This window comes from Athene noctua, chromosome Z, assembly GCF_965140245.1.
Source record: "Athene noctua chromosome Z, bAthNoc1.hap1.1, whole genome shotgun sequence".
Taxonomy (NCBI): Eukaryota; Metazoa; Chordata; class Aves; order Strigiformes; family Strigidae; genus Athene; species Athene noctua.
The window spans coordinates 24,479,505-24,506,745 of NC_134077.1; the positions used below are offsets into that span (position 1 = coordinate 24,479,505).

Here is a 27,241-nt window from a genome sequence, read left to right on the forward strand (position 1 = left end):
CAGTAAAACCACAACTATCCAGACAAAAAATGTAAATAACTTTATTTATAATCTGTTTTCAAGTTAAACTGACACAAGTTGAATGAGACGTAACCAAGTTGAAGGAGATGTCACCGTATGATAGTAAGAGGTAGGAGAGATACAGAAATGGTAGACAAGCTGCATTTTGCCAGTATGACTTCCTGTGGCCCTGAAACTGTGTATGAATCCAAAGCTGCACACTTAGTTCTTTCTCAGTATGCATGATTGATTTTACTTTGTACTTGTTACAAAACCAAAAGGGCAACTAAAACAATTTCTAAGCTGAATACTTCATTTTGTCTTTATGATCAGGCATAGTTAGAAGAGCATAATTCCATGCAAGGTTACAGTTTACAATTTGAGTGCAAAACAATTTATTCTCTAACAATTATCACACTTAGATGCTGATGGAACAGTAATGATATGAAACCAATTTGGTGTTAAATGCATATTTGCTCAGTTGAATGATAAAATGCAGTTGACCTTAAATTAAAGCAGTATTTACAGGGATTATGGTTTACCACTTGATCTAGCAGGATGAAAAATATTAGTGCAAAATAAAGTGCAGTTATTACACAGGAGAAGATTCTGTTCTCACCCTGTGATAAAGACATATTGCATGACTGTGAAACAATCTAGCCTATACAAGGCAAGATGGACTTCAGCATAAATGATCCCTCTGTTCCTGATTTCAGTGGGAAAGCGTGTAATGACAGCTCCTGTTATTGATTTAACTGGTTTTTAGTTAGGTTACAAAGCCCTTTATGTTAATATACCAGAAACAAAGAACGTTTACAAGTTAAGTATTGTGCCAGTCATAGCACATTCCTAAAGGGTTAGCTAATGCCATCAATGTTTTAATAAATATTCTGGTTACATATTTTTGTACTGGAGTAAAACCTAAACATGATAATACTGTAGTATGTGAAATAAAAGTTACCACTCTATAAGATGATTTCAACAGTTGTTTTCAAGTAACTAACCAACACTTCATTTAACCTTGGGGATAGTTCTCCAATAAATCCAGTTAACTATAGGGCTTGTATTTCATAGTACAACTTCTACAGCCAGTCTTAGAATATTCCCATATTTTGTAGTTCTTAAGGAACTCTGAAGAGGTTCTTGACACTCCTGTCTTAAAGTAGAAAGATGACTGCATGAAGGCTGCTGTCACAAAGGATAAATGTATGAAAGATACTGCAGTGCTGTCCAGTCCACTCTGCATTTATTGGTTCCCCTTATCAAAATTAGTAAAATTGACTCTGAACAGTTGAAAATTTGAAAGAGAAGACTAAGAGGAACCATGAAGTTTAACAGGAGGTATGCTAGGAGCAATATTTTTCTCCTGAAGCACACGTTATTCTAAGCAATGTACAGTAGTTGTAGCCCACCTACAGCCTCCATTGATCTTTCTTGTAATTGGTATCCTGTCCTATTAAATGTAACTGAACTTAAGTGGCAGTTTTCTTGAATGGACTAGAATCAGGATCCGAACTACTTCAGAAAAAAAAGTCCTGTTAGGGATTTTCTTCTTTGTCATCAGATCTTAAGTCAATACCTGTTACTTGGAAATGTATTTAATGTATAGCTTATCTTTACAGCCTCAGAAAGGCAGCTACAGCAACTTAAATATAGAATTTTTAAAAAGCATTTTAATGCTATGTATATATGCAAGCTCTACTGAATAAAGTATGAAATGTCTTAAAGTTAAGTTGCTCTATTAAACTTTACCACTTTATTCAACAGATGGTAATATGGATTTCCTATTTTTGTGTTTTCTCCAATTTTTTTAATTTCTCCTTGGATCCAGCTGCATATTTTACCCCTGTTTTAGTAGGGGAATACTCGCACAATAAATGCACAACTGGCATTTGTTAGAGTCAGGACATGACTCAGCCCCAAATTTTGTATTTGCTTCTATTCACGGTGCTCTTTTTTGACTGCAAGATGAATCAGATATGATGTCTGGAATCCAGGAGTTCCTGTGTATTTCTCCATTTGGGAGTCTACTGTTACTCCTCCACATACCTTCCTCCACATACCCTCTCAAGTCTAACTGGCCATCAGAAATCACTCTGTCTTAGGAATCAAAGCAGGTTCCTCAAATCAGTTTCTGATACACAAAGAGGAAAGTGTGAGTGTTGAGAAGCTCCCTAAAGTAAAAACAACTGTACCTTGTACCAGAAAGCATTGTGAACAGTAAGCAGAATAAAAAAGAGGCTAACATCATAATACAGAAAAGCAGTGATCTCTAAGATTCACTAAGCTAGAAAAGCCAGGGTAGGAACAGAAATATTACAGAGTGGAAGAATCTTTAACTTGGTCATATAACCATCACTTAAGATAGGTATGTGTAATGAAACGTAAAAAAAATCCTTAATTGTTTAAGCCAGTCATTTACCATGCAAGAACAGAAAGAGAATCCTTCTAAGGCAATTATTTTTTGATAAATTTTCAGTACTAGTTATTTGTATAGTCACAGGACTAGTTTTAGCTTATTACAATTAAGAATTTAAAGCTTATGTTAAATACTGCATACATGTGGAATGTAATACAGTTTGCCATGCCTAGGAAAACAGTGCCATAATGCTGACCTCCAGGGCTACCATCATGATTTGAGGATGTACATGGCAGTAGAAAAACATAAAACTTCATAATACTCTTTCCCAAGCCAAGTTCCATTTTGGTTTCTGTGTATTATTTTACTCAGGATTAGTGTCTTCTCTTTCTCTGCATTTTGTGGTACTCCTTCATATGCAATCGTCTCCTTCCCTTCTGCCCAATGAATTTGAAAAATATTTCATGTTACTAATGACAGCCCCTCCACAGGCTGGAAGAAACAGACTTTCCAAGCATTAGTTTTAAGTACACTCTATACTACTCCCAGCGCTGCTTTATGTTCATTATAAAAGGGCACATCAGATGGGCCTACTGTTTCAATATTTGACAGGGAGTACAGCCATAATGAACTTCACCATAAGAATAATGTGCTGTTTACACTAGCATTTTAGAATTAAGCTGTTATGCAAGATCAGCCCCCTACAAAACTCTGCATTCAGTAGCCCTGGAGATCAATCTAATGCACATACTGAAAATGATTTGTACTTGGGGATTTCAATAAACCACCTATTTAGTGTATTAATTTTCAGAGGAGTAACTATACATAAACGGTATGTTTGAAGTTATGTGCAATAGATCTGTTTAACAGATTTATTCTAGTTTGCCAACACACACAAAGAATTTTCTGTCTTCTATTCAAGCAGAAGAGTTACAATGGTGCTTTTGCTACTAACTATGGTATGCATTTTGGGATTATATACCATTCCAATTCACACATCTCCTTTTAAGTCAGGAATGCTCTTCAGTGCTGCCACTGAAAGATCTGCTCCGGACATGGTTTCTCAGTTGCTCTATGAGCTCTGGATTCTGCTGCTGTATCTGTTGTGCAAACTGCTGCCCCCTGTGTTGAACAGTTTTAAGTTAAATCAACAAGTGAAAAAAATGAGAAGCAGCATTTGTAAGAAAACAGGATATCCCAGTACAACTGGAAGGTGCATTTTATGAAAGACTAAAAATAACTTCCTGCATAGTCTTAAGATATTTGTAGTATTATGACTTTTTCTAAAGTGTCTCCGAACAGGATTATCACCAGATCTTAATTTTTTTTCTTTAGGACTCTTCTACTCAATAACATGGACAGAAAAGTACTACCTTAACTTGGTAAAATTAGCATTTAGCAGTAAATCTGCTCCAGTGATTTGCTCCTTTCTTTTTTGAGAGGATCCATTCTAGTTGTTTCAGATAACTACTTTTGTAGTTGAAGTACAACCTTATATTAGTTTTTCCAGAAACACAGTGTGCAGCTTCCAACTCGTACTTGTGAGCAAGACGTCATTAGTAGAAAGCAAGCATACAATTACACCTTCTGTCTTGTATGACTGAAGTAATGACAGATCCATCTCCATATCAGTTGCAGTTTAGGAGTTAGATTAATTGGTTAGATTAATTCCATGTAAAAGATAAATATAGCACTGGTTTACTAAAAAAAGCAAGTAAGTAAAATGTACTACTACTATGGCTTCTCTGTAACTGCTTCATTTTGCCCAAGTAGCAAATTACCACAACTCCTTCAAACCACAGTGCCAGTTGAAAGCAAGCCACTATTTTCATAGATCTAGGTGAAGTACATATTTTTTGTGAAACCAGCCCTTGATTTTGTGGGAGCACATTCCTGTCTATGATGTGAATTATAAGTTACTTTTGTCCTGAAGGGGCAAAACTTAAAAACAGTTTGAAACAGCCTAGAATGCTGAAATAAAGTAAAATGGTATGCCCTTTAAGAGGTCTTGCCATATAAGCAAATGAGATTTTTGTGTAGGCTCTTCCAAGATGATTATTGTTAGATTTGGGTCTTGGTTTTTGTAAAAGCTACTCCTCATTGTACTGAGTTCCCTGAAGCTTTCCTAGCGTAAATGGAGGGATGCCAGAGCAGAACTTGTTGCAACCTGTAAAAAGCAAAATCTGTAACTTTTCTAACTAGTGTCTGTGATATCAGGTAGTAAGCTTATCAACACAATTTGAAAGCATGTGTAGGAGTACTTAAAAGATTTAAAGGAGCATCTTTAGTAAGTGGCATTTATCAAGAAGAGTGTATGAGAACCAGAAAGTGAAACTGAGCACACAATTCAGTTATTCCAACTGATGGAAATGTACAAAGCAAACAAACAAGATAGTAGAAAATAAGTCTTCAAGTTCTCAGTTTTAATAATAATCAGGCATACAATGGGGACAGGCCACAGTGTAATTGGCTTGACACTAGCCCTTTTAAATAGCTGTTGCACAATGATGCTTCTACAAATGCACCAGTTAAAACTATGCAATTCTTACTTACGCATGGATCAGACTGGACAAATCTGACAGGCCACCAACACCCGCAGCAGGGCCACCAATGGCGTTTGACATCATTCCTGACATCCTGAAACAGTTAGCACAGCGTTGGCATTGGGGTATGCAGGGACCTTTATAGTAAGCAATATACCGTAGTTCTTTTTTTGAATTGCTGGGAGGAAATAAGCTGCAAGAGAAAGAATCTGCAGTAGTTTTGTTTACAGTAAGCAAAAATAAATTACATTTTCAGGAATACAGTACTATCCTCCTTTCCTCTTACTAATTCAAACCCTTAAAGACATTTGTTTTAATGGTACTCCACTTTAATACTTACAATTGTTGAACTTGAGGATTCTGCATTAAACTTGCTGCCTAGAATAAACAACATACAGCTGAAATTATAACACATTTTATACTGAGGTATCACTGCGTAATACAGGAATTTTTTTTGTTTCTTTCATCAGTAACAACTGTGATGTAGGTTAGGGGCCCAAAAATGGAGGCTAGAAGTAATTCTCAAGGTCAGACAGTGAGTCAATTTTTTTCCTTCAAAAGAAAAACTACAACACAGGAAAATAATTCATTTGTTCCTGGCTGAATGCCCTGTGTTCTATCCACTTGCCCAGGCATCTTCTGGAAATGACGCAAAAAATCCTTTCCCATATTGAAGAGTACATCTTTTGACTTTAAACAGATGCAGACTTAATAAGTCATGTGGTCACTGAAGTGGTACACAGAGTTCCAGTTCTTTTTAATCAGTAATGCTATCGGAGAACTCACTCACTTCTTCCTTGCCTACCGTGTTTATTATTTGGACCACAGTATCAGACCAGATGTATCGATCTCTCGTGTGCTGTGCATTTCCACACGGAAGCACTGGTTGAAATGTCTTGTTCTAAAGAAGCTACTGGAGGGGCAAGTAAAGTTTTAAAGGAAATAAGTATTTTTTTCTCAAAGAAAGTAAGGATTTTTTTTCATTTTTTAATCCAAATTCCATTCTTCAAAGTTAATTAATACCATTTAGCAAAGAAAGCCATGCATGGAGAAAAAATTACTGAGGGACAAAACCACAATTTGATGTTGTACTGGAAGTAAAGGAATGCACTATATATACGTTAATTATATTCACTGTTTGCACATCTCGTGAAGTTTTGCACACTTAAGGATGTCTGGGATAATTTGAAAGTGTAAGAACAGAAAGGTCTCTTGGGTAGTTCTCTCCAAGTAGTTATTTTAGTGTTTGGCAGACTGCATCTGAATCAACTACTATTCACTTAAGAGGTGATTTGTTTGTATTCATTGTTGTTAACTGCTATGTGGAGAATAGAAAATAAATTTTCACCATGCTGTTGACAAGTGTTTTACTATCATGCCATCTCTTAAGAACAGCATAGCTAATCTGTGCACATTGCTGTTCGTAACTAAGATAGAATCACGTGGAAGATGGGCATTATGGGAGATTTATGCTTCACTTCTTGTTTTGAGTGTAAAATGACTTAGAAAAGTTTTAATTCAGTGTAATAAAACCATTTCCATTATAATCATTAAAATTACTTGTGTTATTAAAGAAAGTGTTGTTCTTAAAACTTTGGTTTTAAAAACAGTATAATGTAAAGCCTGAAATATACTCACCATACTAATGAAAGCAGGATTATTTATCAAGCTTGCCATGTCAAAACTCAGTCCAGTTCCAGTCTACAAACAAATTACAATTAAAGATAGGTTTACCTATAAAATCCCAGTTAAAACTATCGTAAATCAATAGATACAGAGCTAACTTACAGGACTGGACATGTCTCTTAGTTTCTGTTCTGCTATTTTCAAATTTGACTTGTAAGAGTCATTCTCTGGATCAAGATCCAGTGCTTTTTGGTAACTGGTAACTGCTTCTTCATATTTATTCACTGAGGTCAGAGCCAACCTAATGTGAAATAAAGAAATCTTGGGTAGAACATAAATGACCATCAAAAGATAATAATGATACATTTTGTGTTCTAAGTAAAACTATCTCACCACTAATTTTCAGCTTGGGCACTAAGTTAAAGCAAGTTTTGCTATTGTGCTACTACTGTTTAGTGTAAGCACTTGTTTTTGCAGAAAAGATGACCCCTCAAGAACTCATCTTGCACTGTCTGTTCCATATATATGCAGGTTTCATGAAAAAAACTCCTTGGCATCATCAAGTGATTTAGCCTGTAAGAGCACAAGCTGGATCCAGCATCTGTAACTTTTTGCATAAGCTCAGGAATTCCTCTAAGGGTTTCCTTAACATGGGTTTTGCAGCTTCAGGAAACCAAATACTGGAACCACAAGTTTCGGCATAATAGATTTTTGTCTTAGGATCAGTGGAAGGTTCTCATTTTGCATCCTCTAATTCAACAGCTTGACAAATGGGTTATACAGGATAGTAGTGGCATTGTTAAGATTCTCTAAGAATCTGTTATATCAGGGAAGTCTACATAATGTTTTGAAAAAGATTATTCTCCAGCACAGGAGAGCACAGAACAGATCTACTACTTTTGAAACAGTATTAGTTTTCAAATTCTATTAGCTACTACATTTAAAACATCATCTTTCTTTGGACTATTCCAGAAGTCCATCTGGTTGCAGCTTCAGTTCTATCTTCTACTGTATTTTAAATTTATACTGACTACAAAACTAAACTTATCTTTTCCACACTGTTGTATAACCCACATTCAGCTATTTAGTACTCCAGTCCCCCTTTGTTATGTGCTGAGCTACACAGACTGGTTGATAAGGCTGTGCTAAGGCCCACTAACAGACCTTAGTCTTTTATATCAGGGTAAAGAGCTCAGATAAATCAGCTGCAGTCATTACTCTTAGTGGTGATGAACTTAGTAACAGTATGAAACTCCAGGAGTTTCCAGTAATGGTCTTGGAGGAACCCATGCAACATTAATGTGTCCTCTCTGTTTAACACAGTTACTCCCCAAAAAAAACATTCTCCCTTTTTGCCCATTAACTTGCCAGAATAGTTTCTGATCAGACAAGAAATGCAATCTGATATTTCTGTGATGCAATCGTGTTTTTTACAGAGAAGGAATGTAAAAATTTGCTTCTTGGAACACAGTACAAGTCAGAACAGCAGGCAACAGTTTCCTTGTTCACAATTCCTACCCAGACAAGTACTCTCCCGGGGTCATGCTGGAAGTATCCGTTTTAGCTATGTACATGGCTCCCATCTCTGTATATTTCTGTGACCTTATAGAGTTTCTGTCAAATCCTAAGAAAAACTGATATGCCTGCATAATGAAGTCAGAAAACACAGCTTTCTCATAAGGACTTTTTGTTGAGACACTGGTTTCTGCACTTCTTTTTTTTCAGTTATTACTAACCAAGTACTGTTTCCTCATTCAGCCTATGGCAACTGTATTATATCCATCTGCTGAGTTAAGCACTGGCTTGTAGGTCAAAATTTGTCCTCTATCAAAACAACCAATCAAACAAAGAAAAGCTTGATTGCCCAAGAATGATCCCTCTTACATTGTATATCAAAAGGCACACTGGTCTTAACCCAAAACTCTAAAATAACCTCCAATTTCCAACTAAATTGGTCTGCAGCTTCCCTCTATCTCTCCCTCTATCTCACCAAAATCAGGGGATCTCAGGTTGTGCCATATGAAGAAACTATCTGAAGAGAAGTAAATAGGACAAAACAGTCCCTAAAGTTTCAAAGTTAATTAATCATCTCAAAAGCCATTCAGGCTACGCTTTTGTTAGTAAAGCAAACTATATCATGGAAAGTTTTCAAGTGGTAGAATTCCATTATCTTTGATCTTAAATAAATGCCCCCTGGCATGGTTTTGTCCCAGGCCAACAAGCATCATCCCAGACAATTTTGGGGCATGGTTCAGAATTTAACATAGGCCAATGCAATTTAGCAACAGGCAATTTCAATGTGGCCACTCCAGACTGTTACTAGGTTTTAGTAACATGGACATGGGTAATTTTGTGCCAGTTGACCTAACGAACAATCCCAAGTATTTTTTAATTTACTAGTCTATATATAACCTCAAAAGCATTCAGCCCACACCCACAATACATTGGATTATTGAAAATGCAAAGCTACATATCTTGGAAGAATGGCCCTTCACTCAAGTATATACCCCAATTCAGAACATTCCTGACATTCTTTTCAGATAGCATTTAATCAGACCCACTGCCTAAAGAAGCTATACTGTTAATCTCTCAGGCGTGACTGAGAAAAACTACCATAGGGACGTAGCTTAGTCTTGCTAAAATATCTGTTTCCAAAGAGCTATTGAACAGAAAAAATAAGCCTCTATTCCTGATGATGTGAAGCCCCAATACTTTTAGCATTCTGTTCTCTTTACAGCATCATTAACAGATTCACTGTTCCAACTGCAGAATTTTGATTACTCGTAAGCAGGTAGGAGGTAGAAAAAACACATCATAACAGTCTAAACTAAATTTGCGAGGTTGATAAACTGAAAGAAAAAAAATGCAAACCTATGAAATCTGATATGAAAATGCTGAGATCAACCGCATATATAAAACTTAAAGCTGACTGCCTGATAGGGTCATATTCAGAAAACTGCTACACTTTGAGAACAAGAATCTCAGTTAAGTAAACCTAGATCCACTTATTTCAGAAAATCTACGGTAGTTTACACTTGGGTCTTCAGTGTTTACTCAGATTTGTATTAGCTTACCCCATTCTCCCATATGCTTTGCTGTACTTTGGATCTATTGCTATGGCTCTCTCACAATCCTTTATTGCTTCCCTGTAGTTGTTGAGCTTACTTTGAGCAGCAGCCCTAAAAGAAAGATGGGAGGGAGAGGAGAGAGCTTTGTCAAAAAAACAATAAAAGAAGAGAACCCAAGCTTAGATATTCACATGTCCATGACTAACTCTAGACTTGTCTGAGTTGACTTTTCATTTACTATTTAGGCAATGCCTCAGCTTTCCTCAGTTAACTAGGACAAGCAAATGTTCTGAATTAACTATGTGCTTAAGTGCATTGCTAGACTAGGGCTTTGGAGAACACACACTCACCTTTGAGGACACAAAGGATAAATAATTCTAAGGAACCGTGCACAAAATACATCATAAAACCTATTACAAGAATTGAAACTCTCAAGTAGTAGTTTACATAAAATCATTGTTTAAGCAGAAGTATTTTATACAATTGGCATTTTCCAGCAAAAAGTACAGTTTTACTGCCATTCAATAGAATGCTGTGATTTTTTCCCTGCTCAGTTTTTTAGCAGGCAACTCATGCTTGCAAGTAAATCAGGATAACATTTCTCAATATCTCTGAATTACTAAATTAGAATTGCATCTCTATACTAGAGAAATACTAAACGTTGCAGGCATTTATACAATAAGATTAAAGAGTTGCCCAAATTAAAAAGGACATCAGAACAGATTAATAATCAAAACTCCCCCAGTCTGAAAGGTCTCAAAACACTCTCATTCTTCTTTGATTAAAAAACTAGAAATTACAATCTTTCCATTGCATAAAGCATTCTTCTTTTTTATTAGGAATGCTAAATGCTGCAATCATCACTATATTCAATCCTTTCTCTGTGATAACCTCTAAATTGCATGGTTTTTTCTGACTTTGATTAAAGTATCTTCTGAATGGGACTACTTATATACTTTAAATATTTAGGCTGCTTAACATTTGTCTGAGTTCACATATGCCAGTGAATATATATGCATAAAAGCTGGGGACAATGCTTTGTCTCCCATGCATTTGAAAAGAAAGTGGTTTTTCCATGTTTACAAATAATTTATATGGCCAGTTAAAACTTCAAGGGCATCTCAGCTCTTTTTCTTACTGCTGTGATTAAAAAGCAACACTGTTGAAGGCAGTGTTTCGATTGCTCCCAAACTACCTAAGAAAGATAAGAATAAGGCCCTATATTTATTCAAATACCACATCACCCACAGAACTCCAAGCAACTGCCTGTCTTCTTTTAAGTATCTTCGTACAATACCACGCTTAGTGACACTGAGATTCATTTTGGTTCTCACAAATGTGATACATGATGACGTATGACACAGAGTGAATTATTTCTGCTCTTGCCAATCACAGATTTGGTCTTAAACCCTATTCTACTGAGGAAACTTTCAGTGATTTTGGGAGGGTTTTGTATCTGGTCTTATATTTTAACTTTACACCTAAAATCACTTATGTAATCAGTTTTCTCAAGAAAAATAGACAATTTACACTTTGAACTGCTGTCTTAGTGATATAAAATATTAATAAACTGCACATTTCCTTTTTCCTTATGCTTGCCACAAAACAATCTTTCACTTGGATTTATCACAAACCAAACTCTGGAGTAATGGAAGCACAGCTCCAAAACCAGAAAAATGCAGTGGTTACAGTGCCAAAAGCCATTGTATATATCACAGAATCAACTAGGTTGGAAAGGACCTTGAAGATCATCCAGTCCAACCGTTAACCTAACACTCACAGTTCTCAACTGTACCAGATCCCTCAGCGCTATGTCAACCCAACTCTTAAACACCTCCACGGATGGGGACTCCACCACCTCCCTGGGCAGCCCATTCCAACACCTAACACCCCCTTCTGGAAAGAAATGCTTCCTAATATCCAGTCTGAACCTTGAGGCCATTCCATCTTGTCCTATTGCTTGTTACTTGGTTAAAGAGACTCATCCCCAGCTCTCTGCACCCTCCTTTCAGGGAGCTGTAGAGGGCGATGAGGTCTCCCCTCAGCCTCTTCTTCTCCAGACTAAACACCCCCAGTTCCCTCAGCCGCTCCTCATACGACCTGTGCTCCAGACCCTGCACCAGCTCCGTTGCCCTTCTCTGGACACACTCGAGTCATTCAATGTCCTTTTTGTAGTGAGGGGCCCAAAACTGAACACAGGAATCGAGGGGCGGCCTCCCCAGTGCCGAGTACAGGGGTCAGATCCCTTCCCTGTCCCTGCTGGCCACGCTATTGCTGACACAAGCCAGGATGCCATTGGCCTTCTTGGCCCCCTGGGCACACTGCTGGCTCCTGTTCAGCCGGCTGTCAATCAACACCCCCAGGTCCCTCTCTGACTGGCAGCTCTCCAGCCACTCCTCCCCAAGCCTGTAGTGCTGCTGGGGGTTGTTGTGGCCCAAGGGCAGCCCCCGGCATTTGCCCTTAGTGAAACTCCTCCAGTTGGCCTCAGCCCATGGCTCCAGCCTGTCCAGGTCTCTCTGCAGAGCCTCCCTACCCTCGAGCAGATCAACACTCCCACCCAACCTGGTGTCATCTGCAAACTGACTGAGGATGCACTCGATCCCCTCGTCTAGATCATCAATAAAGATGTTAAACAGGAGTGGCCCCAAAACTGAGCCCTGGAGAACACCACTCGTGACCGGCCGCCAACTGGATTTAACTCCGTTCACCACAACTCTTTGGGCCCGGCCATCCAGTTTTTTACCCAGCAAAGCGTGTGCCCATCCAGGCCACGAGCAGCCAGTTTCACCAGGGAATGCTGTGGGAAACAGTGTCAAAGGCCTTGCTAAAGTCAAGGTAGACAACACCCACAGCCTTTCCCTCACCCAATAAGCAGGTCACCCTGTCGTAGGAGATCAGGTTTGTCAGGCAGGACCTGCCTTTCATAAACCCATCCTGACTGGGCCTGAGCATCTGGTTGTCCCACATGTGTTGTATGATGTTATTTAGGATGAGCTGCTCCGTCAGCTTCCCAGGTACCTGACAGGTCTGTAATTTCCCGGATCATCCTTCCAACCCTTCTTATAGATGGGCGTCATATTGGCCAATTTCCAATCAGTCGGGACCTCCCCGGTCAGCCAGAACTGCTGATAAATGATGGAAAGTGGCCTGGCAAGCACCCCAGCCAGCTCCTTCAGCACCCTCGGGTGTATCCCATCTGGTCCCATAGACTTCTGTATGTCTATGTGATGCAGCAGGTCACTGACTGTCTCCTCCTTGATTGCAGGGGGGTCGTTCTCCCAGTCTCTGTCTTCTGGCTGAGGAGGCTGGATTCCCCCAGTACAACTAGTCTTGTTACTAAAGACTGAGGCAAGGAAGTCATCAAGCACCTCAGCCTTTTTCTCATCACTTGTTACCATATTTCCTCCTGTATCTAGCAGGGGATGGAGACTCTCCCTGGTCTTTTGCTACTGACATACTTACAGAAACATTTCTTGTTGTCCTTGATTACTGAGGCCCAAATTAATTTCCAACTGGGCTTTACACCTCCTGATTTCCATCCTGCATAGCCTCACAGCATCTTTGTAATCACTGTGTGTGGCTAGCCCCTTCTTCCAAAGGCTGTAAACTCTTCCTTTTTTCCCTGAGTTGCAGCCAAAGCTCCCTGTTCAGCCAGGGTGGTCTTCTCTGGTGTCGGCTTCTCTTAGAGCACCTGGGGACCACCTGCTCCTGAGCCATTAACACTTCCTTCTTAAAGAGAGCCCAGCCTTCCTGGGCCCCTATACCCTTCAGGACAGTCTCCCAGGGGATCCTTTCAAGCAGGTGCCTAAACAAGACAAAGTCAGCCCTTCTGAAGTCCAGGATGTCAGTCCTGCTTAGCTGTCTCCTGGCCTCTCTAAGAATAGAGAACTCTATTATTTCATGAGCGCTGTGCCCTACTCGGCCTCCAACTGCCTCATCATCCACCAGTCCTTCTCTGTTCAGAGAGGAGATCCAGCAGGGCACCTTCTCTGGTTGGTTCACTCACCAGCTGCATCAGGAAGTTGTCTCCCACACATTCCAGGACTCTCCAGGACTGGTTCCACTCTGCTGTGTTGTATTTCCAGCAGATGTCTGGGAAGTTAAAGTTGCCCACAAGAACAAGGGCAAGCAATAGTGAGATTTCACCTAAATGCCTGTGAATATCTCATCCACCTCTCTGTCCTGGTTGGGTGGCCTATAGTAGACTCCTACTACAACATCTGCCCTGTTGGCCTTCCCCCTGATATCCTTAATATATCCTTCTGGTAATGGAAGCACTGAAGAGTGTAGAGCGGAGTGGCACTAGAGACAGGCTAGTTACAGTAGGCCTCATGGACTGTACTGCCTTTGCTGTTATGCAGGTATTCTGGGCAGTATTCTGAAAGAGCATACTTATGCTACTGGGTTAACATGCACTTCCAGACTTCGTTCTTCCCCTCTACTCTACTCTGGTCCAACCCCACCTGGAGTATTGTATCCAGATCTGGATTTCTTAGCAGAGCAAAGACATGGACCTGCTGGAGCAGGTCTAGAGGGGGCCACAAAAATGATCAGTGGGATGGAACACCTCTGCTATGAAGAAAGGCTGAGAGAGTTGGGGTTGTTCAGCCTGGAGAAGAGAAGGCTCCATGGAGACCTTATAGCAGCCTTTCATTACTTAAAATGGGGCCTACAGGAAAGATGGGGAGGGACTCTTTAACAGGGAGCGCAGGGATAGAAAAAAGGGTAACAGTTTTAAACTGACAAAGTGCATGTTTAGATTAGATATAAGGGAGAAATTCTTCACTGTGAGGTGGTGAGACACTAGAACAGGTTGCCCAGAGAAGCTGTAGATGCCCCCTCCCTGGCAGTGTCCAAGGCCAGGCTGGACGGGGCTTTGAGCAACCTGGTCTAGTGGAAGGTGTCCCTGCCCGTGGCAGGGGGTTGGAACTAGATGATCTTTAGGGTCCATTCCAACCCAAACCATTCTATGATTCATCTAATCCCATGTCACTATGTCTTCACTATGGTGAAGACTAGATTATACAATGAAACTACAACATCCTTGTTATTTTTCAACAGGTCATGCATAAAAATGCTGAGTATTTATACAATGCTTGAAATCTCAGAAATAGTCTTCCCACATTGGTATTTTTTTCCAGAGAAAGTCAATAGTAGGGGAGATGGAGATGGCAGATGAGTCAGTAGAACACCAGAAAAAAAAAAAATCTTACCACTGTCAACAAACAGAATCACAGCCTATGTTATGATTTAATATACACTACTTAACTCACAAAAACCTCATCTCAAGTAATTTTAACATGTAATTTTAAAGCCCATGTTACACCTTTAACTGACTCACTCTAGAGCTTTTAAAAATTTAATATTTCTTTATAGTGGGTTTTTTTCTCGCCTTGTGTTATTTTGATCTACTTCACAATTTATCTTTAAAATAATGTCAGTGAAGTTCAGGAATGAAACGTGTGCTATTTTGTTTTTACCTGTTGCAGTAATAGACCGCATTGTTTGGATCCAGTTCTATAGCCCTAGTATAACAATCCACTGCGGCACCGTAATTTTCTTCTTTCATATGATTATTACCTGAAATAAATTTTAAAAAGCTCTTAAGTAGTTAAAAGATACAGTGCTATGTATGAAAGAAATAGAGCAGCCACATTATAGCATCTACATAAGGTAGTTATAACTGCACTGTTTTGAGATACATTCTTTTAAATAGGATTGGCACAGAATAATGCAAATAAAAATATCTGCTATGTTTGTAAAGTTTATTATCTACATCATAGTCCAACATAAACCTTCCCCTTCTCATCTTGCTATTTTGCACTTTCCAGACAGTTTCTGCTGTTAAGCAAAGGTCACTTTGTTGAGAAGTGTAATTGTAATTGCAGTTCTACTCTAATATCGATTCATCAGTTTTAACTATCTTTGCGAGCTGCATCCAACAGGCTGTATGTTAATTCCTTTTTGGTCTCATTTTTTCACATGTCCCAACAACTTGCTTATAACTATCCAAGTAACATGGAAAATAAAATAAAAGTAAAATTAAGCACATTAGCCCAACTTCTGTGATGCCACATAATTCATTAATTAAGATAATGAAAAGTATGTATAGCACAGGTAATCTAAAATGATTCAGAGGTAACATTTCTCACTCACAAAGCTCAGAACTTCTACTCTATTACAAAGTTTTATAAGTCCCATGAAACAATAGAAAAATACAACTTTTCTATGGAAAGAAAATTCAGGAGTAAGGTCTTTCAAAACAAAAGATATACATACTTTCCTCTCCAATCAAGAGCAGTCCTGGTAGTTTCTTTCTTTCCTGATGACAGAGTAGTAGTTTGCCCAAGCTTAAGGTTGTCCCTGGTCCTGCGACTATGGACCTTTGGCCTGCTAGATCCTACAGAAGCCTTGGTTTCACAGAAATGTCAAGAAGTTGTCAAGAAAATTACAGACTTCCACTGGCTTCCTTGTATTTTGGCAAAATATTTCAACCCTCTCAACTTCAGCAAGAGAAGGGATAGGTCAGTAGGTTACTACAGATAACTGGTAAGCAAAGGCTGGAAAAGTTCAGTCAGTGCAATATTTTGTCTCTGACAGAAAGCAAAAGACTGCGGAGCAAGCAGTCCTAGGTGCCTGTACTAACTAAAAACAACTATACTCACATTTATTTGTGAGCTTGATAAACAAAAGGAGATTTAAGTAACTAAGTATCATTAAGGTAGTACAAAATCATCTCTTCCCAATAGTGATATACTAGACTGTAACTACAGTCAGCAATCCCTGCCAGTAAGAAGGCAAACGAACTATAATTGCATGTATACCTTCAAAACATATAGAGAATGTAACCACATCTGTCTCAGTTCTACAGGCTCACCATCTACACATCTCCCTTTGATCTAAGGTAAAGATCTGTACACTAAATCCTATTGTCAGAGAAAAGACTTGCAAGTTAGCTGCACTCAACGAGATTGCGGCAGTCATTTCTCTAAAACAAAATTGCCATCAATGACTATCAAAGTTGGAATTTGTGATACTGCTCTGAACTAAAGACGACCTGGGGTACAGGGCTAAGTTGGAGCAACTATCAGTGGTTACCCTTCTTGCTCTCTCTCCAGCTCAAAACTGGCTAAAAAAACCCAGAAAAATAGCTACTAGTTCTGCTGAGATTAAGCAATACAGGACAAAAGGAAAAGCAACAGTAATATTTTATTGTAACATCACACAAAAATTCCTAAGACAAAAAAGACCCCAAAATGGCTATAAATTGTGTGCCCTCTGTAAGAAAAATAGTATTATTGTTATGATTTATATCGTGGTAATACCCAGATCTTTTTAGGATCAAGCCACTGTTACCCTACACAAACCTGCACATAATCTCTGCTCTTACATAGTTTACGTTAAGTCAAAGTGTCAAGTTATATACAAAGGTAGGCAAGTAAATTCAACTATTTTCTAGTCTGGAAGGTATATTACTTCCTGATTTTATAACAACCAAGAAAGAAAACTCAAATATCTGATTTTGTTTTACCATTCATTAGCCAATTTTTACAGGTACTAGGGCTAGTTTGAGAGCAGAGGAGGAGCAGGCTGGTGGTCACAAAGGCGAGGGAAGTTATTCCACTGGTAAGGACATACAGATAGAAATGAGGAAATGACAGATTTATAGAATTACAGTATTATAGAAGATATGGGTCAGATGGACTTCCCCAAGGTATCTCTGCCTAACTCAGAGCAGAAAGTACTCATAACTGAAAAACATGATAGTGGTGATAGATAATACATGTGTGAAAATGAGGAGGATTAATATGACAGAGCAGCATTAGAAAACAGGGCAGGAAGTTTTAATTCTATTATGGGAAATTTACCATTGGCATTTCAAGCAGATCCAAACTGCTTACTAATGCCTCTGATAGCTGACACTTTAAAGGGCCCTTTGTCAAAGTTTAGACCCTTTCCATTTTTTCAGTAGAGACACAGAATTGCTTTAGTAACACCACACAAAGACTTAACACTAAGCACATTAATTTCACTTCCTCAGTCTATTTCACAAATCCCTGTGGGCTGACAGATGACAAGACTGAAGTCCCAGATTTCATACAGGCATTGCTATAACAGCCACACCTGGAAAGTGCTGAATATCCCCTACAGTCCAATAACCATATTGAGTGCTTCAGGTACTCCTCAATTCCAATGAGCTGGCAGTAACAGACAGTAAAATGAAAATCCAGCATGCACAGCAGGTATGTTACAATTTACAAACAAATTTTCACTTGTGACCTAACCTCGTTTCAGCTCTTATCCTTAGAATTAAAGAGCTAATGAGCAACTTTAACAAGGAAAACTTACTTTCAGCACAAGTAATGGACTGCCTTCATGACTACAGATGAACAGTTTTAAGATAAGACAGATAAGGAACTCATTCTCAAAAACAGTAGAACTTTTTCCACATCATTACTCTAAAATTTTTGAGAGGATTACATCTACCTTGCTATTAGAAACTTAACTTATTTTTTCTGTAAAACTCAAATATCTGAAAATCCAACAGGTAATAAAAAATGTGATTTATAAAGCATCAATCCACCTGATAAAAATTCATATCTGTTATTAGTGCTACATGCCTTTTTTTTTTTTTTTCCCCTCCTTTTTGGGAGTAAGTAAAATAGATTCCTGGCTAGCATTAGTGAAGACTTCTATGGTACAGTTGCTTTTTCTCAGATAACAGCTGTAACATCTACCAAAGGGAAAAGAAACAACTGGCTTTTCTGCAGTTTTTCTAGAACACACAAATTATTTCATATATGTGAAATACTGACCCTAGGAGGTTCACAAGATCTGTTAGCTTCAGCTGGGTCAGCTTTTTAGCCATGTTTTAGTATTCAGCTAGCACATAATCATCAGCATCACATAACCGTTTCAATATAAATTAGAAACTTGTATAACAATTCCATGGACAAAGAAAGAAATCTGTAATATACTGATTCATTCTTATTTAAGCTTCTACTAGTTAGGAGCGTTGCCCAGAACTTCACATGTTATCCCTTAGTTTTTAAGCAATCTCCTGAGCAAGGGAGAGAACAGACTGTATTTTCTTAAACCCCCGATGGAAGAAATCACTTAGCCTTCTTACAACATACCAAGCAACAGAGAATATAAGCTTAAATCTTTGTGCAGGGTGCATGTTGCCCAGCTGCTCTACTGTTACTATCTACAATAACCCAAAAATCTTAATAATGCATAAGATGTTTATTCCTAAGTTTATTACTAACCTTCATCCTTCAGTTGGTCAGCCTTTTCAACATCCTCTGGTAAAGAATCTGAGAGAGGCAGCATGTCATTCTGTATGTAAACAAACCAAGATTTTTTTCACTAAAATATAAGCCCTGATATTATTGAAAACTTTTTTCATCCTGTGCAGCATTGTATCAACAAGCAACCAGATTTTCTGTAGTGCACAGGAAGTATGAAAGAACTAAACATCCCTAAAACATCCTTAGAAGAGAAAGATAGCTTGCTTTCTACTACTAAAGAAACCTTATGGCTCACCACACATTTTAAAGAAGTCAAGGGGAAGAGAGCTGATATGTATCTACAGTCTTGGTTTTCTTACTTCCCACTCTCCTATTTGCCATCCTGGTGTCCTGTACTGGGGATCCCAGATAACACATATTATTAGTACACAGTTTAGAAGCTCCCATTTTAAGGTTAGTGTTCATGGAGATGTTTTTAAAACTGAACAACTAAATTATTTCTGGAAGGAGGTGAGGAGCATCAGCAAACTACAAATGACCTCAAGCACTTCACAGGCATTTATCTGTGGGAACTGCAAAATGCTTAACTGAAGGATAAAATCTGTCAAGTGAGAATGAGACATCCACTGTTCAGTAATTTCCTATATGGAATTGTCCTTGTCTAGCTGAAATTAATTCCTCCCACTGTTTCAAAAGATTCTCATTATATTTTCCTTAAGTTTCCACATCGTTTTGACCTATACAGCACTTTAAGGTTGTGTATACAATATGAAATTTTAGCACATATTGGCAGAGTAACTCTAGAATCTGAAATTCTTACCTTGTGAAAAGAATTTGTGAACATTTCTATCAAATGCTGTGGAGGTGCAAGATGAGTATCTTCCAGGTTAATCTTAAACACAGTCTCCAGACACTGAATTGCAACTTACAAGAAAAAGATTAAAAATATAAGTCACCAGTTTCTCAATAGAAGCATTATTTCACTAATTTATTTATAAAGCTGTGATTCACTTCCTTATTCAGCTCGTAGAAACAGCTCTTTGGAACATATAAAATAAAGAGAGGCTACCTGATCCCCACAGAACTGACTGCTGAAAAATAGTGCAAGCTATACAGAATCCATACATAGTTAAGCCATTATTCTTAAACCAATTTAAAACTTTTATTTCAATAATTTTTTTAACATAAAAATATGAGGATTTAACAAAAGCACCACAACTCATAATACAACTATGCATATGTCACACGCCCCGCCTCAAAAACACCACAACTGTCATATATTTGTGTGGCATAGTAGTTGGAAGAAAATGGCTCATCTTTACTGTCAGGAATAAATGCAAGATACATTATTACTCTAATTATATTCTTTTTGGAACAAAATACATTCATTTGAAGACACTATTTATTAATAAAATGCTTCATTAATCACAAGCCTTTATCCTATTTATGAATGTATCTGCAGTATCCTTGCACATGTTCGGTTGTGTAAGGACTAAATGGCCCTCCCAAATCTGCAATAATGCAAATACACTCATAATAAACAATTCTAAAGAAAGTAGAGCCAAATACCTAACTGAAGTTTTAAATGCACTCACATATTTTTAGGCAAAAGAAGATCAATGGCAATTACTAGATACAATTTTGTATATATATGTATTCTGTTAATTATAGTATAATATCTCAGATTATGTATTTTCCCTATCATCTTGAGAATCTAGTAGAATATTTTTATTAACGTATATTATCTAATATTTTTTTTGACTGATACCTGAGGAGGAACAAAGAAGAGTCTTTGTAAAGCCTAGTTTGAAAAGAAAAATGCCCTTTTAAACTTGAACTACAGATAACCAGGTGTAGCTAAATTCAAATTAAGGATTAGTAAAAACTGAATCTAAGAATTTAAACTGAATTTCAGTCCAATGTTAATATAATAAATATCATTTGAATTCTTATTTGCATTATAATGAACCTGAACACTGACCCAACATTAGAAAAGCTAAATTACTGAAAGTTAACAAAGGTAAAGTCAGTTTGAGGAGCCTATTTTCTACATCACGGCTGGGAGAAAGGGGGAAAAAGCAGACTTGTAAAATAAATAGTAAAACCTAGAAGATGTAATTTTTTAAAAACTCAGTGACAACATATAAAAGAAATTACTCAGAAAAAGGCAAGTGACATACAGAATGAATGCCGGTAACATGTAGCAACTTAATACATTGCTAAATATGCATACAAATTGCTCCTATAAGCTACAAATGCTAAAAATTTACCGATTTGCTGAATTCTAAATTACCCAGTAAGAGAGCTGAAGGATTTGAGTCAAACTCCTTTGTCTCCTGCTATGTAGAAAAACTTAATTCTTCTAAATTAAGCACTGATTATGCTGAGTTCAGAATTATATATTAATAGTACTTATTATCAGACCTATCATAAAATCAGTGGAATTACATATCTCAGTTTTCCTTATTTGACTTAATAGAAAGCCACTTGCCATAGTATACTTTCCAATTTTCCCCTCAAATTTATTTTCACCTGAAGGCATTCCCTTTTCTGGATGCCTCACCTATTTGTAGTTTTGCATAAATTTAAAATACGACCTTCTTTATCTTTCTCAAGGCATTAAGTCTGTGACACCAACCCTCTATCATAGAAGAGATTTTTGCAAAGTGCAGCAGTGCAAAATATGCTTAAACAAAATAATCCCTAGTGTTATTACTGGTAAGTTCCATGAAATAATCAGTTCTTACAGTGAAATCCCACATTTCTCCTTTAACTGAAAAGACCTGAATTTATAATCTGTATAATCTATTTTACACAGTAAAACTAGGAGCTCTCATGGGATGAATCCATAGGTTAGAATAATAACCACTGGTTAACATGCAAGCCAGCAATATAAACCCATGTAAAAATAAACATAGCCAAACCAGAAACTTTTCCAAATCAGAAGAGGTACTAAGTTATGACAAGACCAGTAACTACCCTGTTTTAATGGGATGTAGAAACCTGAACCCAGTAAAGTCAAAAGAGTGAAGACTTGTTTTTGTCTGAAAAGTATCTCAAAAGACTAGACCACCAGCATCTCACTATCCCATTCTAAAAGTGAGGCACTGTCAGTTGCCACAGGCTCGACATCATAAGTAAACTGGGAAAGACTTGCTGCACCACGTGAACCATGAATCTAAGATTTTTCCCCATGTCTGATTTCAAAGGCCAAAGTTATCTCTTTTCCCTATTATCTTCATCATTGCACCCACCTTCAGGGGCCTAGGCAGTTGCTGAAGCTTGTACTGACCACATTGGAAACTAGTACAGATACCTACCTTCCTGCTGAACTGCTGGGGCTCACACAAACACCTGCTATCTGACAACAGGAGCACTTAGGCTGTGCTGAAGGCCCCCTCAGCATCCCCAGTGCCACACAGCTCCAGAAATTTTTGCTGTCCAAGCACAAGTTGCAAGCAACATCATGGCATCACAGATAACATACGAGCTGTTAATTATACTCATATAATTAATAATGAGTATTAATTGGGCTGCTGAGGCCTCTTTAGTACATGGTATTGTCTTGCTTCATCTTACACATAACTTTCCCCATCTCAAGTATTACATGCATCCCTCGCCTTAAGGGGGTGCATTCCACTATTTTGGAAACACTGCCTTAGAGAAATTAATTGCAGTACATTGATCTTAGAAGTAAGGAAAAAAAAAATATCACAGCCTTGTTCATGTTGCAGAGTTTCTGCCTTAATCCCACAGGAATAGGTGCTATAGACAAGAGAAAAAAATAGAAACTGTAAACAGGATAAAGAAATAACTGCCATTTAAACACTAAGCTAAAATAGAGCTTGGAAGTGAAGTTTCTCGTTCATACAACAGAGTTGAGAAATAACCACCAGAGATCTCTATCACTGCTGTAGATCCTCAGGTGTAAGGGAGTATGTTTCTCCTGTCTACCTTCTGATTACTCTGCTTTTTCAAAATACGGCATTTTTATTGATCATGCAAGTACAAAATTCCTAAAGGAAATTTATACTATCATTGACATCATTATGTAATTCAGACATGCAGAATGCAGGTTATTAATATAATGGAATCTGATACATGCTAGACTGCTATGTTGATAAAGTCTTGATTTTATTTGTAACGTTCTAGCTCTTTGTGTTGTTTTCTGGGGGAATGGGAACTGTTTAAATTACTTCCTGGCATAAACAATCATCCAGTTTTATTTTTTCACAGACACCGAACAGGTACATAAGGTACCAATGAAAAACATCAGTAAAATTTTTTCATCCTTTATGTCTCCACTTAACATTAAACACTTCAATGGGTGGGACTTGGGTTATTGCAACACCACATATACCAAAGATATTTTACACAACTAAAATGAGTCAATTATTCAGAATGCCCGCCTCCTATCCTCTAACACATAGCATATGGTACCATGGTTTTGACAGTGTACAGCTCTAAAATTAGGATTTCATATCTGTATTAAAATGGTAAATTTTACATCAGCATTTAAGTACAACTGAGGTTTTGTAATATTTTTTGTTCAGAAACCAGAATCTTAGAACTGATTTCTTCATTGCCTAAGGCTGCTCTAAGACACATTATCAGGTAAAAATTTCAGTTATAAGCCAATGTTTATCAGTTTTGTTAGAAAAACAAAAGGAATACTCTACATCTCTCATTATCCGATTTCCAAAAACACTGCTTTATTTCATCAGCTGAACATCACCATAATGCGATACAGGTTAAATTCATAAATGACTACTTTACAAATATACAAAATGTTCCAGATTCTGATGTAAAACCAAATCTTCTGGCTTTTATTCTTTTTGGAGTGTTCTTTGAATATCATGATACAAATGTTTCTTTCTTGCTTACATTAGCAAACAATTACACTGTAAAACCAATAGACACTGGAAGGAAGCACAATCCAGGTTTATCTTTTTAAGTTTATGCCTCTGAGAAGCTGGACTTGCTTTGCACCTCAGGAGGGCCTACTCTACTCTCCACACCTCAGATTTCAGGTAACTAATTCAGTGATCAACTGCCTGGATGTTGTTTGTTGCACTGTTGGTCCTAGACTTCCTCCTCTTACCTCCAAATTTCTCCTCCGGTTGAGCGATACAACCAAAGACTGCTTGAAGCAGTGCAGATGTCTTTTAAATAGATGCTGTGAAAAGTTCATTACAGAATTAGGACTTTTTGTTTTTCTCTTGCTTAGTTCCACATTGTGATACCACCAGCCATGAAGTCTCCAGGAAATAAGAAAAAGGAGTAAAAGCAGTATGAAGGAGAAAGACAAGATACTGTAGTGCTAGGGCCTGAATAACAGGCCTCAAACCAAAGTTGACCTCTAGATGAAACTCACAACTAAACATTACCCATTATTAGTATCTGTTAATTAGTAAAATCTGTATTACCATTAGCATTAATTATTAGTATCTGATCATTAACGACATATGTATGCTCACTACTAAAACATGTAGCTTAAACAGAATATAATCAGTGGTGAGGATGAAATGCTGAGAGAATGTATCCAACTTCCCTTGTTTGGCCTTGTTCAAGACTTGAGAAACCAAGTGTTTGGCCTTGTTGGAAACTCCCTTGCTTCTTCCCTCCGAGCCCTGGCCAGGCTTTGGGTGGAATCCAAAAGGAGGGTGAAACCAGATGTTTCCCCTCAAAACAAAGGTGCCAGCTCTTCTGGCTTGCTGATCTCTGGTATATAAGGCTGGACCCGCTCACAGGGACTTTGGCAGCCTCACCTACGGATGGATGCACTGCGTAGGATTTCCCACTGGCTGGGACAGGCTCTGCAAACCCTCCCTGCAGCCGGGGCTGCCCAGAGACTGCGGGTCTGGATGATGGTAACGGATGCAAGTGGTGATGTGTCTTAATCACTACTCTCCCCGTTGTGTAGCAATGATTAGGTGCAGTGCCTTCCTTAACTGCATGTAGTAATAATTAAGTGTACTATTCTGTATTTTTTCTTACTGCTTATTTTCTGTAGTACTTAGTTATATCCTTTGATTATTAACAGTAAAATCAGCCTACTCTTTTCACTCTGGTATCCAAGTTTAACTGGCATCCTCGATCAGGAAAACAGATACTATGAAAATACTAACACAATGAACGTCTGTCAACAGAGGAATACACACAGAAGTCCATCTTCCTGTAGCTACATCTACAGATGTGTAAGACTTGGATGTGCAGTAGAAACTACCATACTGAAAATACTACCATGTGCTCTTTGGAATCACTATTCAAGTGAAAAAGAAACAAAAAGCATTTACTTTATCTTCCATATTCTTAGGATCTCTAAGCCTTCCCTCATAAATTACATTACATTCTTGCAAGTAAGAAAAAGGAGTTCTTCCCATATATCAAACACAATATATGATTAATTGTTTTAGTTCCTCTGTGTTCATCACAGCTACTATCAGACACAAAGTGCAGAAAGAAACCAAACATAAAAGTAAAAAGAATCAGCAGGCAAAAAACTGTGGGACACATACACAAATCATTACCACATCCTGCATTATAGCACTGATTAACTTGATGTGATTTGCTGTTATCTGTTGCTCAAAATTAAGGCAGCACATATTCTGTAACTTCAGAGCATTTTTTTAAATGAGGGATGTTTTAAAATTAATAATTTCAGAAACCTTAAGATCATTATTTTATTCACAGATCATATATGGTGGCAGTTTCAGTTAGGTCACTCCAGTTACTTTCTGTGGTAATATACATCAAGTAATTTAACACATGGGTAAGTATTAAAAAATATACATAAACATATATACATATATTAGCACCTTGATCACTTACCTTCCAAGCTTTCTTGTTCATCTGGAGTGAAAGTATCCGTCTGACTCTGTTCTCTCAAGAAATGGATGAATGCATAAACCAAGCGTTTGACTGATGACATTTTGAAATTGATGAGTTTTTCCTCTGTCTTAAAAACAACAGGATCTCTTATTTCAGAAAAAAAAATTTACTTGAGTATTCCAATCTCCCACAGACCTGAGTAAGAAAGTTCACACAATACAGAAAAACTTACCCTTCACCAGAAAGCTCAATAAAGCAATGCCCTGAAACAAGTGGTTAAAATGTGTGGATTAGGGAGAACTCCTACAGTCATCTAGTCTAACTATCAGCAAAAGAGCACAGATTTCCTCAGATTCATTCCGGTGGAAGAGTTCACTGAGGCTAAAGTAATTCAGCAACTTATTTTCATTCTTTTATAGCTTGGATTTTATTTCTAAGACATACCCACTTGGAAGCAGGAGCACATTTTTGACATAAGTCAAAATCAGGTAAAAAGCGACATTGACATAAAGAATGTCATACAATGACACAGAGAAACACCTTTAATAAAAGGTATTCTGTTCTCTGACTCTGTGCTTCTGAAGAGTTTATATTCACTTTGGAAAAAAAACTGGAACACTGTGACCTTAGTGCACACTTGTGACTAGTGACACTACTGGCTCAGCCTGGTCTGCATTCAGCATCAGCTGGGAGTTACATAACTTTGAGAAAAATTTTAGTTCCCGCTTTCCAAATTATTTTTCCTTAAACCATTAGGATTTAAAAGGGCACAACCTCATCCAGTCGCTAGGGAAAGCGGGTTAGAAAAGCGCGTTAGGAACGGCAAGGCCAGGGCCAACCCTCGCTATATTATTTTCTACATTCGACAACCCCCGAGCGAACCGATGTGAGGCCAAACCCACACCGAGCAGCCGCCGCCGTGGGGACGGGGAAAGGCGGCTCCGTGCCGGAGGGGCGCCCGCCCCATTCGGGCTCTCCGCACAGAAGGGCCGAGGAAGCTCTCGCCGCCCCGGCCCGCCGGACGGGCAGCGCGGGGTCCCGCCGGCTGGGGCGCGCCCTCCCGGCACGGGCGCGGCGGGGGCCGCGATCCCCGTCCCGTCGCCCACCGCCCGGTCCCGCGGGAGGCCCGGAGCCGCTCGTTCAGGCCCGCTGGACACGTCCGTCCCGCCGCCCGCTGGCCCCCCCTCAGCACCGCCCGGCCCCTCCCGCCGCCTCGGGCCCACCGGACGCCCGGACGGGGCCGATCCGCCCCACCACCCCCGGGCTGCGGGACGAGGGGCTCCGGGGAGGCGGCGCGCAGCCTCCCGGCCCCCGCAGGGCTGTATTAGCCACCGAGACCGGGCATCGCCCTTACCCTGCGAGACGCGGCGAGCCCCGCGGCAAACGCGGTGCCGGTCCCGATCCCTGTCAGCGCCGCCGCCACCGCCGGGTGGGAGAGACAAGGGGCGTGAGGGCGGGCGGGAGCGGGCGAGGAGGAGGAGGAGCAAGAGGAAGAAAGCGGAGGGCGGGAGGCGCGGTGACTGCGCGCGCTGGCTCGGTAGCGGCGGGCAGGGCGTGAGGAGG

At 38.9% G+C, this 27,241-nt stretch overlaps 1 protein-coding gene across 3 annotated transcripts; it reads right to left on the minus strand.

The window, feature by feature from the left end:
• Positions 1-17: 17 nt before the first annotated feature.
• On the minus strand, positions 18-27,134 carry SGTB (small glutamine rich tetratricopeptide repeat co-chaperone beta). Of its 3 annotated transcripts, none has more exons than XM_074931904.1 (11): positions 27,033-27,134; positions 25,679-25,873; positions 19,668-19,771; positions 18,866-18,935; positions 15,077-15,176; positions 9,603-9,707; positions 6,691-6,829; positions 6,541-6,603; positions 5,243-5,280; positions 4,913-4,996; positions 18-3,481 (listed from the first exon to the last, which is right to left on the minus strand). In XM_074931904.1, the coding sequence occupies exons 2-11, from the start codon at positions 25,776-25,778 to the stop codon at positions 3,370-3,372; spliced, it is 915 nt and encodes a 304-aa protein (XP_074788005.1). In that variant the 5' UTR covers positions 25,779-25,873; positions 27,033-27,134; the 3' UTR covers positions 18-3,369. The 3 variants fall into 3 exon arrangements, with proteins under 3 accessions (XP_074788005.1, XP_074788003.1, XP_074788004.1); XM_074931902.1 differs by having other exon boundaries at positions 4,913-5,095; XM_074931903.1 differs by having other exon boundaries at positions 4,913-5,095; positions 25,679-25,824; positions 27,033-27,123.
• Between the last annotated feature and the right edge of the window lie 107 nt (positions 27,135-27,241).

Coding starts and splice junctions, on each gene's coding strand:
- SGTB (XM_074931902.1), bottom strand. CDS start 25,778: ATGTCATCAGTCAAACGCTTGGTTTATGCATTCATCCATTTCTTGAGA. Junction 9,708..15,076: donor GCGGTCTATTACTGCAACAG/GTAAAAACAAAA, acceptor TCTTTCTTTTAG/GGCTGCTGCTCAAAGTAAGC. Junction 3,482..4,912: donor TTGTCCAGTCTGATCCATGC/GTAAGTAAGAAT, acceptor TGTTCAACACAG/GGGGCAGCAGTTTGCACAAC.